This window comes from Parasteatoda tepidariorum, chromosome 5 (genome assembly GCF_982258835.1).
Source record: "Parasteatoda tepidariorum strain Cologne lab strain chromosome 5, Ptep-v5.0, whole genome shotgun sequence".
NCBI lineage: Eukaryota > Metazoa > Arthropoda > Arachnida > Araneae > Theridiidae > Parasteatoda > Parasteatoda tepidariorum.
Genome location: NC_141759.1, coordinates 120281013 through 120296406, shown reverse-complemented (window position 1 = coordinate 120296406; position 15394 = coordinate 120281013). Strand labels below are relative to the sequence as shown.

At 29.5% G+C, this 15394-nt stretch overlaps 1 protein-coding gene and 1 long non-coding RNA gene across 2 annotated transcripts; both read right to left on the bottom strand.

Moving 5' to 3' along the window:
• Window positions 1-1322: 1322 nt before the first annotated feature.
• On the bottom strand, window positions 1323-6925 carry LOC147810121 (uncharacterized). The gene is made up of 2 exons (XR_015434212.1): window positions 6847-6925; window positions 1323-1566 (listed from the first exon to the last, which is right to left on the bottom strand). It is a non-coding gene; the product is annotated as an uncharacterized LOC147810121 (long non-coding RNA).
• Window positions 6926-7626: 701 nt separating this feature from the next.
• Window positions 7627-12450, bottom strand: LOC122274022 (tyrosine-protein phosphatase non-receptor type 14-like). The gene is made up of 4 exons (XM_087164978.1): window positions 12280-12450; window positions 11276-11653; window positions 9734-9952; window positions 7627-7861 (listed from the first exon to the last, which is right to left on the bottom strand). The coding sequence occupies exons 1-4, from the start codon at window positions 12322-12324 to the stop codon at window positions 7709-7711; spliced, it is 795 nt and encodes a 264-aa protein (XP_087021104.1). The 5' UTR covers window positions 12325-12450; the 3' UTR covers window positions 7627-7708.
• Window positions 12451-15394: the final 2944 nt, after the last annotated feature.

The following is a 15394-nucleotide window of genomic DNA, read 5'->3' as shown; positions in this document are numbered from 1 at the left end:
ATCTTAAATATTGACATATCATTACATAGCCCAAAATAAAACTAACATGAAACTTACCCCACCAAGTAATGAAACTCGATAATGGGCCTCAATTTAATCTTCACCAAAATGCAAAGCACAAACACGATCAGTGAACTTAAGCATCCTATCGGCACGAGGAATTGCTTTTTGCCACTTTTTTGTTTTAAGAAAATAAATATCCTTAAAAAAAATAATACAAATAAAGTGAGGTATTTATATCTACACAACTCAGAAAGTATGCATTATGAAGTCTCTTTCGATAGGTACATTAAAAAAAATTAACATTAATTTGTGATTAAAAAATTATTTAATTTCTAAATACTGGCAAAGAAGTCATACAATGGCAAACAAATACTTTGTCATTCAAACAAGTAAAATTATATCTGATATGAGTTAATAATAATATTACTTTGAAGAAAGAATGATAATGTAAAGTAAATATTGCTACACAGATATTTCATTAAATTATATAGAACATCAACTCTATCTTTAATTACTAAAAATCTTAATAATCAGTAATAATCTCTGCTATAACAACAGAAACTCTAATAGTAATACACAATAGATGAAAAAGATATAGTTCTTATAACAAACATACAATGTAGTATTCTTTAATGAATAACATTATCACATATTATTGAACAATTATTCTTTTAACATACACTATATCTGATTCATCATCGTAAATTAGAATCTGCATTTCTTAAATAAAACAGAATTAATTAAAATCAATGTCATTATAAACAGATCTGCTAAGTTGTTTAGGACTCTTTCCCATTTTTGCAGTGGTTTCCTTTATTTTATTTCTAATCGTCATTTATTATTTGATACTTAGAACACATGAAGGAGACCAGGGGTGTTAGCCCTAATCATTGACCCATCGTGGGCTTCACAAAGCAATATGCAAAACTGATAAATTTTCCATATTTCAAATGCTTTATGTAAATGTGGGAAGACATGAAAAATTGAGAGGGGACACATTATGAAAATTTTTTGGTTTACGATTATCACAGTAAAACTCCGTAGCCTTGTCAGTGTGAACCCAATCAAGAAGACAAGGAAACTTCAGAATCAAGCATTGGGACAGTATAATCTTCATAGAGGACCTTTTAATGGAACTAATGTGAACTTGAATTATGTCCGATTGTTACTCCAACAGCAAGTGAATTCTAACTCATGATATGATTTTCACCACGTTCAACAAATGAGAATAATGTCACCACTGTGGTACTTTTGATTATTGCCATAAATGGAGAGAAAAATACCTGCTATGGTTAGTGCAAAGGCAAAAAGGATTCTAACCCACTGAGGATATTTTATGTCAGCAATGAAATGGATAGAGCAGAAATCAAATTGAAACACATAATGGAAAATAGTTGACTTACACATGAAACCTGGGAGGTCGTGGGGGCAGCTGTGGTCGGACCAGTCTGTATATTGGATGCGCCATAGAGGTCTCTGCTGGTGTGAGATGACATGAGATAATGAGAGAGAACACGTTGTGTAGGTGGAAGATGACATGCTGAAGTTCCTTGTGATTTGGAACTAAAAAGAGATAGAAAGAATGAGAAAAAAAAACAGCACTGTACTATAATATGATTTCAAATTTTTAACAAATTAAACTAAAATAAAAATACCAATTTCCAAGAATTATTATATTAAATAAAATTGCATAAGTTTAAAACTATTTTGCATAAGTATATTGCGTAGTTTCACTTTTTTACTGTTAGTTGTTTTAAAATGTCATTACTTCATGAACTCTCAATTGGAATCATTTCTTACAAAGTGAAGAGAAGATTTATAATTCTGTTTGTAGTTAAATTAACATATTTTTTTAATGAAAGGGCAATACTTTTTTAATTTAAAAGTCTTGCTGATTTAAAAACCAACTAAACGTTAAAAAATATATAAATTTGAAGATGATCCCTCAGTACATTTTAGAAAGTCTGTCCTTGATGAATTGTTAACTGAATTAAAATAATTTTAAATAAACTACATACAGAGATCAAGTCAAATTTTCGAAACCACTAATCTTCATCCTACAAGATTTGATTTCAGCTTTTTTAAAAAAATGGTAAGAAAGAATATGACCCCCAATTCTCCATTATGAAATTTCATGATAGGAAAATTTATTTACTTGCACTAGAGACTTAAGCGATGGAGTCCTAGATTACTTAAGTAGAATTTGTGGAGAGTCTCCCAGTTTAATATATAAAGTTTTTGCAGTTTTATAACTGTTAATTGAGTAATATGAAGTAAATCTGATAAAAAAAATGGAATTCTACAGATTCGTGGAACATTGGCATGTCTGATGCTCAGCAGTCACGTGTAGAACAAGATCCTTTTGGTGGCGGCGATCGTTTTAAATTAATTAGTGGATTCATACAGTGCAAGTAAAAATATGCTTAAAACTACTTACATCATTGTAGTTTTAAGCATATTTTTGGTTGTTGCAGATACATATTAATTAGGATGTGATATAGTGATAATTATCTCAGAGAAATGAATAAAATTGTTTAAGAAAAATTTGGATTTATTAAGTAAATCTTAGTAGATTAAAAATGGCCATATTTAAAATATAAAAATAAAGGAAAAACCCTTAAAGGGATCAAGCAAAATTATTCTGTTAAGAGTGATATTCAATGGTGGGGACTGGGAGACCCAGGAGGGTACTCCCAGTCGACAAAAATTGCTAATTGAAAGTGAATGAATTGCTAAGTGAAAAATTGCTAAATGAAAGTGAATGAATTCCCACTGTAATTTTCCACTGACTCTCTGTTTTGCAGCAGTTATCTATTGATTATACAAATTTTGATGTTTTTAATACAATGTTAATGAGACACATGAATTTCGAATTCAATTTAACACTTTTAAACACACTTAGTTCCCAACTATTGCATCCTTAATACACATAATTTTTCGAACACTTCCTCAAAATTTTTAAATTTGGACGTTATTGCAATACCCAAATTGAGTCATTTCTTTCTGATGCATGCTTAATTTGGGACAAATCTATCGTAAATCTAAGTGGGTTTGTTGATCATAACTTCGCTGCTTATCTATCATTTACTTTTTTAGCCATTTCTATGTTATTTCCCCTCTTTTTTTTTTCCTTATAAAAAAAAACTTCAATATTTTTAATATGATTCTCAAATTTTAAATCTCTTCCATCATACATTCACATCATTTACTGATAGTTTTTCTGTAGTTATCCTCATGTTTTTGACTATTTCTTTCTACATAGCTTTGCATAGGTTAATGTTTATAATACAATGTTATTACGACACACAACTTTCGAATGCGAGTTATCACTTCCTTAAGAACTTGAGAAAATAAAAAATTCTGTTACTCATTAAAAAAAAATCTTGAGTTTTTCTGGACTTTCATTACCCTTTTTAAAATCTAAGACTCTCGTGATTGGTACACACGGAGTTCTTTATATGTCAAAAAGGAGATTATTATTACAGGGGTGATTGTGAGCCCAAGTCAAAATTCCGGAAAATTCATTGTTAAAAAAAAAAAAAAAAGAACAGTTTAATTGAAAAATTAGCAAAAAATTTAAACAAGGTTTTTTTTCTCCTTTTTCTCAATATTTCTTAGTTCACTTGAAAATATTTAAAATTTTACACATACCTATACCATTTACACTTACCTGGAGAAGTAATTAAAATTTACATATATGTCTTTCTTTCTTGAGTTTACGATTATAACAACTATTTACTGATAAAAAATGAAAATTAATCATGAATATGAGCTTATAAAGTATCTCTCTGGCTCTCCCTTACAAACAAATAAAATAAACTGTGTTTTTAAGTTCCACCTTTGAAAATTTGATTTCCGGAAACTTCTGTGATCAATGATTTTTTTAAACGTCTGGACCTTCGTTCTCCGGAAACTTCCGGATCACTGTTAGTGAAAATTCCGGAAATCCGGAGCACAATCAGCCCTGTTATTATCACTATATTTTAAAATTACAGATTTTAAATAGAAAAGATTACACTAAGAATATAGGATTAATTCAGAAAAAGTAGATAGTTAATCATTATTTACTAGAACAGAGAGATCAAAGAGCAAAAATCAGGGTTGGCTTTTTGCTGGCAGAAACTGGTTATAACCGGTAAAAACTGGCAGAAAATAGAAGTGTTAATCCGTTAGTTATAAACTAATAAAATGTATAGGAATTGAAATAATTTTAAAAAAGACGCAAAATTTGAATCATTAATTTTTTTTAAACATCGAAAGGTTAATTTAAACCAATCAATATTTTAATAATTATTTTTGAAATACAAAGCCCAAAAAGCTGAGAAGTCTTCTCTCTTATGTAGAAAATCTATATATATATTTCTCTTACACGGCACCAAAAAAAAAGCCTCATTACAACTCCCCGAATGGCAACGTTAGAAAATCGACCAATGAATGCTGCTAAAAATGTCACATGGCAAATGTCACATGAGGTGGCTCAACATACAGCGCTTTTAAAAACGGAAACAATAACCAGAGTGAGCATTATCAGGTTGTTCAATTCAGATTCATGCCCTAAAAACATGATAATATTTAATTTAAACTCAATTAGGAATTAATTAGGCTGGCCTTCTCCATGACTATAAATAAGTCACAAGGTCTGACTTTTGAGAAAATCAGTTTAGTATTGACTAAACAAGTTTTTAGTCATGGACAACTTTATGTTGGCCTGTCAAGAGTTAAGTTATATGACAGCCTTTCAGTAATTGCTCCAAGATGCCAAATCTATAATTGTGTTTCAAAGAAATTCTAAATGCTTAGTGTTAATTTCTTAGAGCTTTGCAGAAAAAAATGTTTTTTGGAAAAAAATTTAATTGAAACTTCTATTGGCAGTAGGCAAGGGGAACTGCCAAAATCAAAACTCCCCGATTAGAAATGCAGCATGGCGACATCCACGTGGTATTTCTCGGGTAATGCTAACAGCTATGCATTTTAATTTATTGTATGTAAAACATCCTTATTTTGTTCTAAAATGTTATGTACTTTATCACAAATGTTAATTAATATAGAAATTTATTTCAATAATGCTGATCACCAAAAAATATTTCATTTGGCGATAAAACAAATTTTTGTGTTCCTGAAAATGAAAGACTTTTTGAGGGTTATAATCTCACAAGGAAAAGTTAGGGTTTAAAGCTTATATTTTTAAATAATAAAATTTTTTTCTAAAACTTTCAGAATTTCTAGCATTAACTAATTTATTATACACATTTAGTTGAATTTAGGTGAGTAACTGCAATATTTGATAATTTATTTTGCTAATATGTTTCTCATTTAGCCAATGTTTTGATTTTTTCACTATGTACAATCTAAATAGCTAATATACTTTCTTAAAAGCCAATAAGAACATTGATAGAATTCTTCTCCATAAGTACAATACTATGTCTTTGATGATAAAATACTATGTCTTTGATGATAAAATACTATGTCTTTGATGATAATATGCTATGTCTTTGTGCTAGAACATTGCGTTCATTGATGAGCGAGCGCAGCGAGCCATGGTTCACGGCGTGAACCACATAGAATTACGTAGTAATTCTCGGGGGTTGGCGAGCATTAGCGAGCAGGGGGCAGAGCCTCCTAGTATGTTATAAAAGGTTAAAATGAAATAGAAAAAATTAGCATTAATGCAACAATTGTAACAATTTATCGACAAACATTGCTGCTAGCGATTGTAAAAAAAATGTGTGATTGGTTGGTTTGCTGAGAAAAAATAATTCACAGATTTCTTTGAATGGGAGTAGAAAAGTTTTCAGAAATAGAGTGCAATATAAAATCTATTATTATTAAATTATATCCAACGATTTTTGGAGAATTTTATAAAGTTAAAAATACAAAAACATTTTGTCAAAATAGAAAAAAAAAATGACCGCCAAAGTATCGGAACAAACTTGAGCCATAAATGGATTCAGCCCAAGAACAGAATTTAAAAACAGAAGCTAATATCCTAATCCCTTTTTCCATCTCCACCAGAATCTTTCCTAAATTGCACAGTCCCATAGCGGTCAAAGGTTTCTGCATTCGTTTAGCAACGGTGGGAGAATTTTATGTGGTATTCTAGTTTGACAGAGCTGTAATGGAGCAAATTTTGATGCAAGCAAAGTATCGCTAAGTTGATGATATTTCAACGGTTTGGCGATACATTTCCGTTAAAAAAAAAGTGGGTATAATGGATGAAATAATTTAGCTTAGGAAAATTAGTAAATAATTTAAATTAGTGAAATTAAAAAAATTATCAAAGAAAAAATTTCCAGTTCTTCTTTAAAATTCCCTGATTTTCCAAGTTTTTATCCAAATTTCCCTGATATTTCCAGGTTTTTTCCAGTATAAAAAAAATCCCCTGATAATTCCAGGTTTTCCAGGTGGTTGGCCACCCTGTTTTATGTCATTTTTTGAATTTCTGCCACAAATGTGGCAGAAAAGGGTTTCTGCCATGCCAGTTTTAACCAGTTTCTACCAGTGGTTTTAACCACCTAGGCAGAAACTTGCCAACCTTGGCAAAAATACTTATCTCACTATCACTAAAATCGTATAGAAAAAAAAAATTTTCAACCCAGATATTATATCAACTGGAGGTGTGAATTTATTATTAAATATTTTATTAAAAATGACCATGCAAAAGGAAATTAATGAAGCAGAAAAAAAGAACAAAAAATCTTTAAAAAATACTAAAAATAGAAATAATAAATATATCTTTTCGGAACACCAAAAATGTAACAACATTTTTAGATTCAAAAACTATAAATGATAGTGTTTGTTTATTTCATTACAAGAGTAGTATTAAAGCACTAATTTTGTACTTACCTCTCCAATTTGGAGTTTATTACCATCTTCTTGGGGCCAACACTTCTCACGCCCTTCTTCCTAAATATTTTAAACACATTTTATACCAGGAATTTTTTCATATACATGAATAAATTTTTTTTCTCCATTCAATTACAGCTATAAAACTGAACAAATTTGTAAAAGATTGATTATAATTTATTTTGTCATCATTTTGTTTTCAAATTTTCAGGATCATTGTGAGCCCAAGTAGAAAATCCTGCAAATTTCTTTAGTAAAATCAATATTGACCCATTTAAAAAAATTAATGTCTTTAAAACTTTTAATCACTGATATTTTCAAAACATGAAATTCTAAATAAATTAAATGCAGCTAAATATAAGTTCTCTTTTGTCTCTACTCACATTTATTATTCTACCAAAAACTGTGTACAAATGAAAGAGATGCCAATCATAAATTCTAGTTCTAATATTTTTAAATAAAATATATAAGAATTTTATACATAAATGTGATCAACGATTTCTTTAAACTTCTGGACCTAGGATTTCCGGAAACTTCCGCATCACGGTTTACGAAAAATCGAAAATCCGGATTTTTCAGGACCACAATCATCTCTGAATTTTATATAGTAATTAGGAATAATGAAACTAAAAATGACATAAATGCATCATTATTAAATAAATAAACTGTATAACTAAATAGTGCTTATAAAAAGTTTATTGATAAAAACTCTTGATTTAATTTATGTTTCAAGAAAATGTGCTTTCAAAAATATTTTTAATGCCAGATTTTTTCAAATTCTTTCCCTTTTTTAAAAAATTTCTTATAATTAATTTTTATAACAAATTTAATAAGTAAACTATGTTTTGAGTTTATTTAAGCCCTATATACTACTAAACAAGTTTCTTACTTGAACATCTGTTAGCATGACAATAACCATGACATGATCTTCCCATACCATTTGCCAGAAGCTGTATTGGGAAGAGGAAGGACCCTGGGCAGCTATATAGAACCTTTGCATGGATCCTATGGACACCTACATTTACAAGTATTTCGATTTTAAAACTCTAGTCAATAATTAATTATATATTTATGATAGTTTCAATGGTGACATGCATAAATTACATGGGTATTGACTGGTTAATTACATGGTACTGACCAGCCATTGCTGAGATTCGAACCTGGCTCACCTCATTTGAAGGCGAACGCTCTATCCCCTGAGCCACTACGGCTATAATTAAGATATTAACAAGTTTTGGATTTAAATCTCTAGTCACGAGTCAGTGGCATACATAGACTTAGGAGTGCACTCTGCAAGAAATATAAATGTGCTCTATTTCAGACTTAGCACAATTTTTAAAAAAATTATAATATGAGAAAAGAGCACTGAAGAAACAATCAGGAATTTTTAATTATTCATTCTATATTAATTTATACATTTTAATACTAATTAATAAGTAATTAAATTGCAATGAAAAGGTGGAATTTAGAGAAAAAAATTGGAACATTGTATACACTTTCTGATTAACTACATTGAAATGAAATTTATCTTAATACTGAGGAAATAACTCACTATTTTACAATAATTATATTTAAAGTTTAGTTAAGGGTTATTTTTATTTCTAAATTAAATTAAAAAAATATTTAATAAAATATCAAAATCTTTTAATTGAAATTCATATAGTAGGGTACACAACTTTCTGAATGAAGGGCTACATGCTGAAGTATCTAGACATGTTCTCGGCATTTTTTTCAAAAATTTTTATTTATTCATTTTATTTTATTTATATATTTTAATACAACCAAACACTGTGTTTAAAACAATGACCAAAATGTCAGTGTTTTAGACACAGTTCTTTTAATTAGTCTACTTAGTAATATATATGCTTGAAATTAAATTTCTTTAAATAATTATTTTTGTATTAGTTTAATTCTTTTTTATCAGCCAAAATAAAAATATATTTGCATAAAATTAAATTCTTTTAAACATTAAATTCCTTCAAAACTGATGAAAACTAAACTAATGCTTAAATTTTTTTTTCTCCCTTTTATCAAAAAAAAAAAAAAAAAAAGAAAAGAAAAAAACTGCAGAAAAAATAAAAATATGGAAAAGAAGAGATGACTTTTTTTTAAATTTTTTTATCACATCACATAATACAAAAAGTTTACTTTAAAATATATTAACTATAATGTTACTGAATGAAGTAAAAAATAAAAAAAATGATACATATTTTATTGAATATAAATTCAAATGAAATATTTTAATTTAAAAAATTATATGGCATCTAAAATGATTTAAAATAAAACAAATGCATTATAGCTCAAAATTAGCTTCAACATTCAGTTGGGATTAAGTTTATTTTTAATTTTAGAACTTTTATATTTAGTGAATTATGATACAAGAAATTTTATGAATGTTAAATTTTAAAACTTTTTTTAAGAACTTTTTAAACTACCAAAAATTAGAAGCAAAGCTCACTTCAAAAGTTTTGATACATCATGCATAAACATGTAAGTCAAAAAGAGAAATTCAAAATTGGAAATAATATTATTACTTACATTTAGTGAAGTAAAAAATGCGTATATAAATCTTAACCTAAAGATTTTTTAAATCATTATTTATAATTACTTAAACTATAAACACTCAACATACTGCAGTACTGGCAATAGCACTATCTGCCGAGGAATAGAAAAGTATTTTTACTATTAGAGGATATTTTATGGGCAAAATTTAACAAAAAAAAAAAATTTCTTACACAAATACAGAGAATTTTGAAAATATACAGGTAAATAGGAGATAGTCGCAAAATACAGGAGTCTTCATTAAAAAACAGGAGACTTATCAGGTATGTACTTGGGTTAGATTACACTAAGTAATTAATTTTTCAGATGATGAATAAAAACTTACATTTAGATAAGAAGCATTTATGTAACCAGTTTTGTTTTCTGAAGTTGGAGTGAGGCGAACTCTGTTTTCTTCATAGGGAAAGACATCTTTAAAACGATTCCTCAGAACATTCTCCGGAAGGAGGGCGGTCGTGAAATCTGCGTTGGGCTTCTTTTTTGGAATTCTTTCAAACTCAAGAAACACTTGACTTTCTGATAGCCTGCTCTCCAGAGCCTGGATCTAAACGCAAATCACAACTATAGTTAAAATGGTTCTTGAACTAGTCCTTTATATTGAAATAAATTAAGGGTTAACTATTTAACCTGAGCTCAACTTGAGAAAAGAGTGAGAGAAAAAAAATCACCCTAAATGACTTTTGTTCAATTAGACTGGATTCATCCGGACAACTTGGTAGGTATAAGTATCAGAAGTTTATTTTAACTCATATATGAGCTATTATAATTGAATTTATTAACATATATAAATATATACAAATAAAAAAAAAAGATTGACAGAAAATACTTACTTCATTTCTTAAAAATCGACGTTACTCTTACTAAACGTTAATAGACGTTACGTACTTTTGTTATTGAATGTGAAGAAAGTGTGCATTTATTATAGTCAGTCACAAAAAGCGTGGCAATGTGAGTACGATGGGGTAGGAACTAGGACAGTCTTCTTGTCTTTCCTTATCCCTCTGGAGTGTTGAATAACTTTGCATATGGACACAAACAAGACTTGTACAGTTTGTCTAAAGTAAGAACTCCCCTATCCATTCGTCTGGACCCGTGGCGGCGACTATGGTAACGAGGTATAACTATTTCAAGTAGGAGTGAGAGGTCATTGTTTAGGACAGGTTTTGGCTTGGGGTGGGTGAGGGAAAGGGAATCTCTTTCTTCAGTCTATTTTGTTAGCCCTAGAGTGAAGAGAAGCTACCCTCCCTGAAATGCACTATTCTTGTTTTCATAGTAGCAGACAGCTTCAGAGTTTGTGGCGGGGGGGGGGAGTTCTTACTGCAGACAAACTGAAAAGAATTCAGTTAAGAATAATAAAAATTGCTTAGTACAAAAATGGCACCCTAGAAATTTATTTATATTTTAATCATACCTGCCAACATTGGAGAAATGAAATAACGGAGATTTTACTAGCAACAATTTTAGACTACGAGTTAAGTTTTGCCACGTCATGAATAATCATGTAAGTCAAAAAGAGAAATTCAAAATTAGAAATAATATAAGCACTTAGCGAAGTAAAAAATTGTGTCAATAAATCTTAATTCAAAGAAGATTTTTTTAAAACCATGATTTATAATTAATGAAACTATAAACACTCAAATATACTGGAGTACAGGCAATAGCACCATCTGTTGAGGAATAAGAGAAGCATTTTTGCTATCAGCAGATATTTTATTGCCAATTTTTTTCTTTTCTTTAAAGTTTCTTCAACAAAAAGGGAGAAATTTAAGAATATACGGGTAAACAAGAGATAGTCATGAAATACAGAAGTCTTCATTAAAAAACAGGACACTTGTCAAGTATGTTTAATCACGAAGGAAATGCATACCCTAGTATCATTTGGAATACTGAGTGTACTCAAAGTGGGGGCCAAAAAATTTGGCTTAGACAAACAGAGTCCATTCATAGCTGCAACAAGCATAGGTCCCATCAGGGGGTCCGCCTCCTCTCCACCTTCCATCTTGAGGGAAGAAGGTCGATTGCTGTCCCTCCTGATGGCGAATCTGGTCGGCCCTTCGGCTTCCGAGGCCTTGCAGTTCTCGTAGGAGTGAGTGGGGAGATTGTTTTGCGAGTCTACCAACTTAGTGGAGGCTACGGTCTGCTGCTGAATCGGATTGGAGGTGACGACTTTGGCACATCCCACCAAAGCAATCTTGTAAGGCAAATTAGGTTTGCTCAGAACTGCCGACGGATTGGTTGAAACGACCTGCAAAGAGGAGATACCATCACTCGGAGTATCATAAAGGTTAGGTTTTAAAAGTTAGGTAAAAAAAAAAAGCAAAAAACCAATACATTTTTTTTAATTTCATGAATAAATACAAGGAACTAAAACAAAACATAATACACAAGTTCTAAGTTAATTTTTTTTTATTTTTAATATATGTAAAAAATATTTAATCCACCATCAGTTTACTATCCCAAATTATCTCGGGCAAATGGAAAAAGTTAAGTATCGGTCTTTGTATATGGTCACAGCTTCATCATCTGCACTACTTTCACTCACGAACACCACTTTTTTTCTACGTAAATTCCTCAACCATCGTGCATACAAAACACGTCTGCAGCTCCGCAAGCAGCAAAACTCTCAAACGAAAATTGGCAAACTTCCAATCACAGCAGATTATTATTATTTTTTGTTTTGCTTCCGTCCGAATAAAAAGGTGATAAAAACATATTGACGAATTTTGACGTGCCCGAGTTTACTCGTGATATTAAATATTTGCAATATAAACATACCCAAGATAACTCGGGATAATCAGTGAAAGCGGTTAACAGTAAGGAAATAAAATTGATTACGAATTGTAATAATAATTATGTTAAAAATTAAAATACACTGTTTCTAGTTAAATCAGGTGTATTGCAGCTAGATCTTTGCATGTAAGGATAAGGTGGTGGTTTGAAGTGATGGAGAGAATTTGAGGTGTTTTCATGAGGAATAGCAAGATCAGGGGAACTGTACCTATGAACAGGAGGATCTCGACCGCTCCTGAAATAAGAAGGAAACAAAAATATAAGTGAACAATAATGATAATGAAACAAGTAGAAGAAAAATCAACTTATAGAAAACCTAAAAAGCATTTTCGGATCTACCTTGTATCCGTCACACATAACAAGGAGGGAGAGATCAACATAATTTTTGTACTGACTATGAGATTGTTGTTATTGTGTACGCTCTCGACAGGATTGTATGTGGGGGATGATTGATATAAATGACTAGCACACATATCTCCAGTGCTATAACTGTAATAGTGATAACAGTATTAAAAAATTTGCACAGAACAGAATACAATAATCTAACAAACAGATGTGTAATGAAGAACTTGAACTGAAAATGGACAGAGTCTTTAATAGATATCAGGTCAATCTTAACCCATTAAAAAACTTCTAAGCCATTGTAATTTTGCTTATTCAAAATAAAATGTACACAAAAAATATTCAGCTATAAGCTATTCAGTTTTTCACCTATTTCAAAGAAAACATCAGTGACAGTTTCTAACTTATAACTATTATTTGTACAAATAAATGGTTTCTTGCGCAAACTTAAATATTTAATTATTTTATATTCGCTGTCAGATAAATTCAATAAAGAATATTACGTGGTAGCACGTGTGGTTCACGTCACCAAATTTATACTTTAATAGTTGTCTGTTACCACAAGCCTTTTTTTTTCCTTCAATTCCTACCATTAATTCAAACTCTCCCTATAAATATATTTATATATCTTGTTTTTCAATCGTTAATAAAATATCTTTTTATTTATCCACTCAACTTCAAATGCATTTGTTTTAAAACTTGTAGTGGATGATGACACTTGATGTCAATACAGCTTTTTTTAAACATTAATCCACTCATTAATCTTAGTTTTATATGGGATAAAAAATTGTAATTATATAATAAAAAGTAACTAAAATAAAAAATTTTCTTTGTTGACCTAAGTAGGAATAAACCTTGATTTTTTTTTTTTAATGTTACTTGATTAATTTTTTAAAAATAAAAATAAAGCAGAAAAAAAACTTTTACAGTATTTAAAAAAGAAGTCTAAAATATTGAAACCGAAAAAAAAAAAAAAAAAAGATATAGAGCTTGGAGCAATATAATTATAAGTCACATTTTCAAATTGTTCATGAGAGCATTTTTGGTAAAACAACCCTCCAACATTTTTCTTCTAAAATTTAAATTACACAATAGTTTTAGTAAGGTACTTTTTCAAGCTGCAATGGAGTTGCACAATGGGCTATTGGTGACAGTCTGGGAAACACCCCTGAGGCTGATCCAAAGACATGCCATCGCTCCTTTGATTATCTGCAGAGGGGATGATTCCCATGCCTTCAATGGCTTTAGACTAAAAGTACTTTTCTGAATAAAAATTACCATATGAACTTTATGACAGTTTCTGACTTAATTTTGTAACTAAATTAAGTACACTCTAAGCCATTGAATTAATTACTACTGAAAAAATGAGTACAGTCTCTAATAATTTAAATAAAGTCACAAACAATAAATTAAGTGCAGGCATTATTAAATTCAATACACTAAAAAATAATTAATAAATTTCTATCACAAATAACGAAAGTTGTAAAGATAAAATTATGTTTGAAAAGATAATTTAAAATTATTTTTAGGTGTAACCAGTATAACTGTTATTGTGACCAAATTAAAATTTATTAAACCCTGTTGGTAACTCAAGTGTGTTTTATATAATCAAAACCATTTATTACTAACAGTTTCTTAAGAAAGATTTTTAAATTCAAAAAGAATTAATCATCATCAAAAAATTACAAAATAAAATTGAAGTTCATGGGATGACTGGTAAATAAATGTGGTCGTTTAAAAACATTGTCAGGCAAAATCTCCCCAAGAAAAAAATATGGTTCGACAGAACTACTCCTGACTAAATATTGTTATCTCTTTTGAACAAAATATTATAAGACGCAGATTCAAAATGTCATGGTGCAGAATTCACTAGAATGAAATATTGTGGGAAAGATCTTCCTTAGACAAAACATCAATAAAACTTACTAAACACTTTGATACACATTGGTCCTAAAAACCATAATAATCAGAAGTTTACATTATTTTTAGTTGTGCTTATAGAAGGTTAATTACATAGATAAAAATTTTGTCCTAAGACCAGACCCCAGATAATCAGGAGTTCAAATCGTTTTTGTTACACCCATGATGTTGTGTTAATAACAATTTATACATGCAAGATTTTGTTCTAACAAGAACAAAACAAAAATAACCAGGAGTCTTTGATCAAACCCATTATACAACTTTAATAACAATTTTACGCATACAATCATTTGTCCAAAAATCAAATCAGAAGAGAAAAAAAAACAATTTTATATACACATGAAAAAAAAGATTCCAGACAAAATATTAATAAAACTCGCTAAAGCCTTTGATACACAAAGGTCCTGAAAACCATAATAATCATAAGTTTACATTATTTTCAGTAGTGCAATTTTATATATGAAAAATTTTGTTCTAAAACCAAACCACTGATAAACAGGAATTTAAATTTTTTTGGTTATGTCCATTATGTTGTATAAAGAACAATCCATACATGTAAGGTTTTGTTTTGAAACCGAGCTAGAACAATCAGGAGTTTAATTTTTTGGGGGTGCCCAAAATTAAACTCAAACTATTTTGGTTTAATTATGGTTTTATTAACAAAGTAAAACAACTGCTATATTATATTAATAACAAATTTGTACAAGTAAGATTATGTTCTAGGAACAAACTACAGATAATGAAGCAGAAAATTCACTGAGTCTAATAATTCCAAGGAAGTTTTTTCAGGTTGAAATTTATCCAAATATTATTCTGCTTTTTTAAGTTACAATAACTTTTTCAAAATATTTTTAGACAGTGAGTCAATATGGCATAAGTAATTAAAAAATGTTAAAATAAACTTTAAAAATGTATATTTTAAAAATAAAAAGAG

Coding starts and splice junctions, on each gene's coding strand:
- LOC122274022 (XM_087164978.1), bottom strand. CDS start 12,324: ATGCAAAGATCTAGCTGCAATACACCTGATTTAACTAGAAACAGT. Junction 11,654..12,279: donor CTGATTTAACTAGAAACAGT/GTATTTTAATTT, acceptor TCCTCTTTGCAG/GTCGTTTCAACCAATCCGTC. Junction 7,862..9,733: donor TAAATGCTTCTTATCTAAAT/GTAAGTTTTTAT, acceptor TTGTAAATGTAG/GTGTCCATAGGATCCATGCA.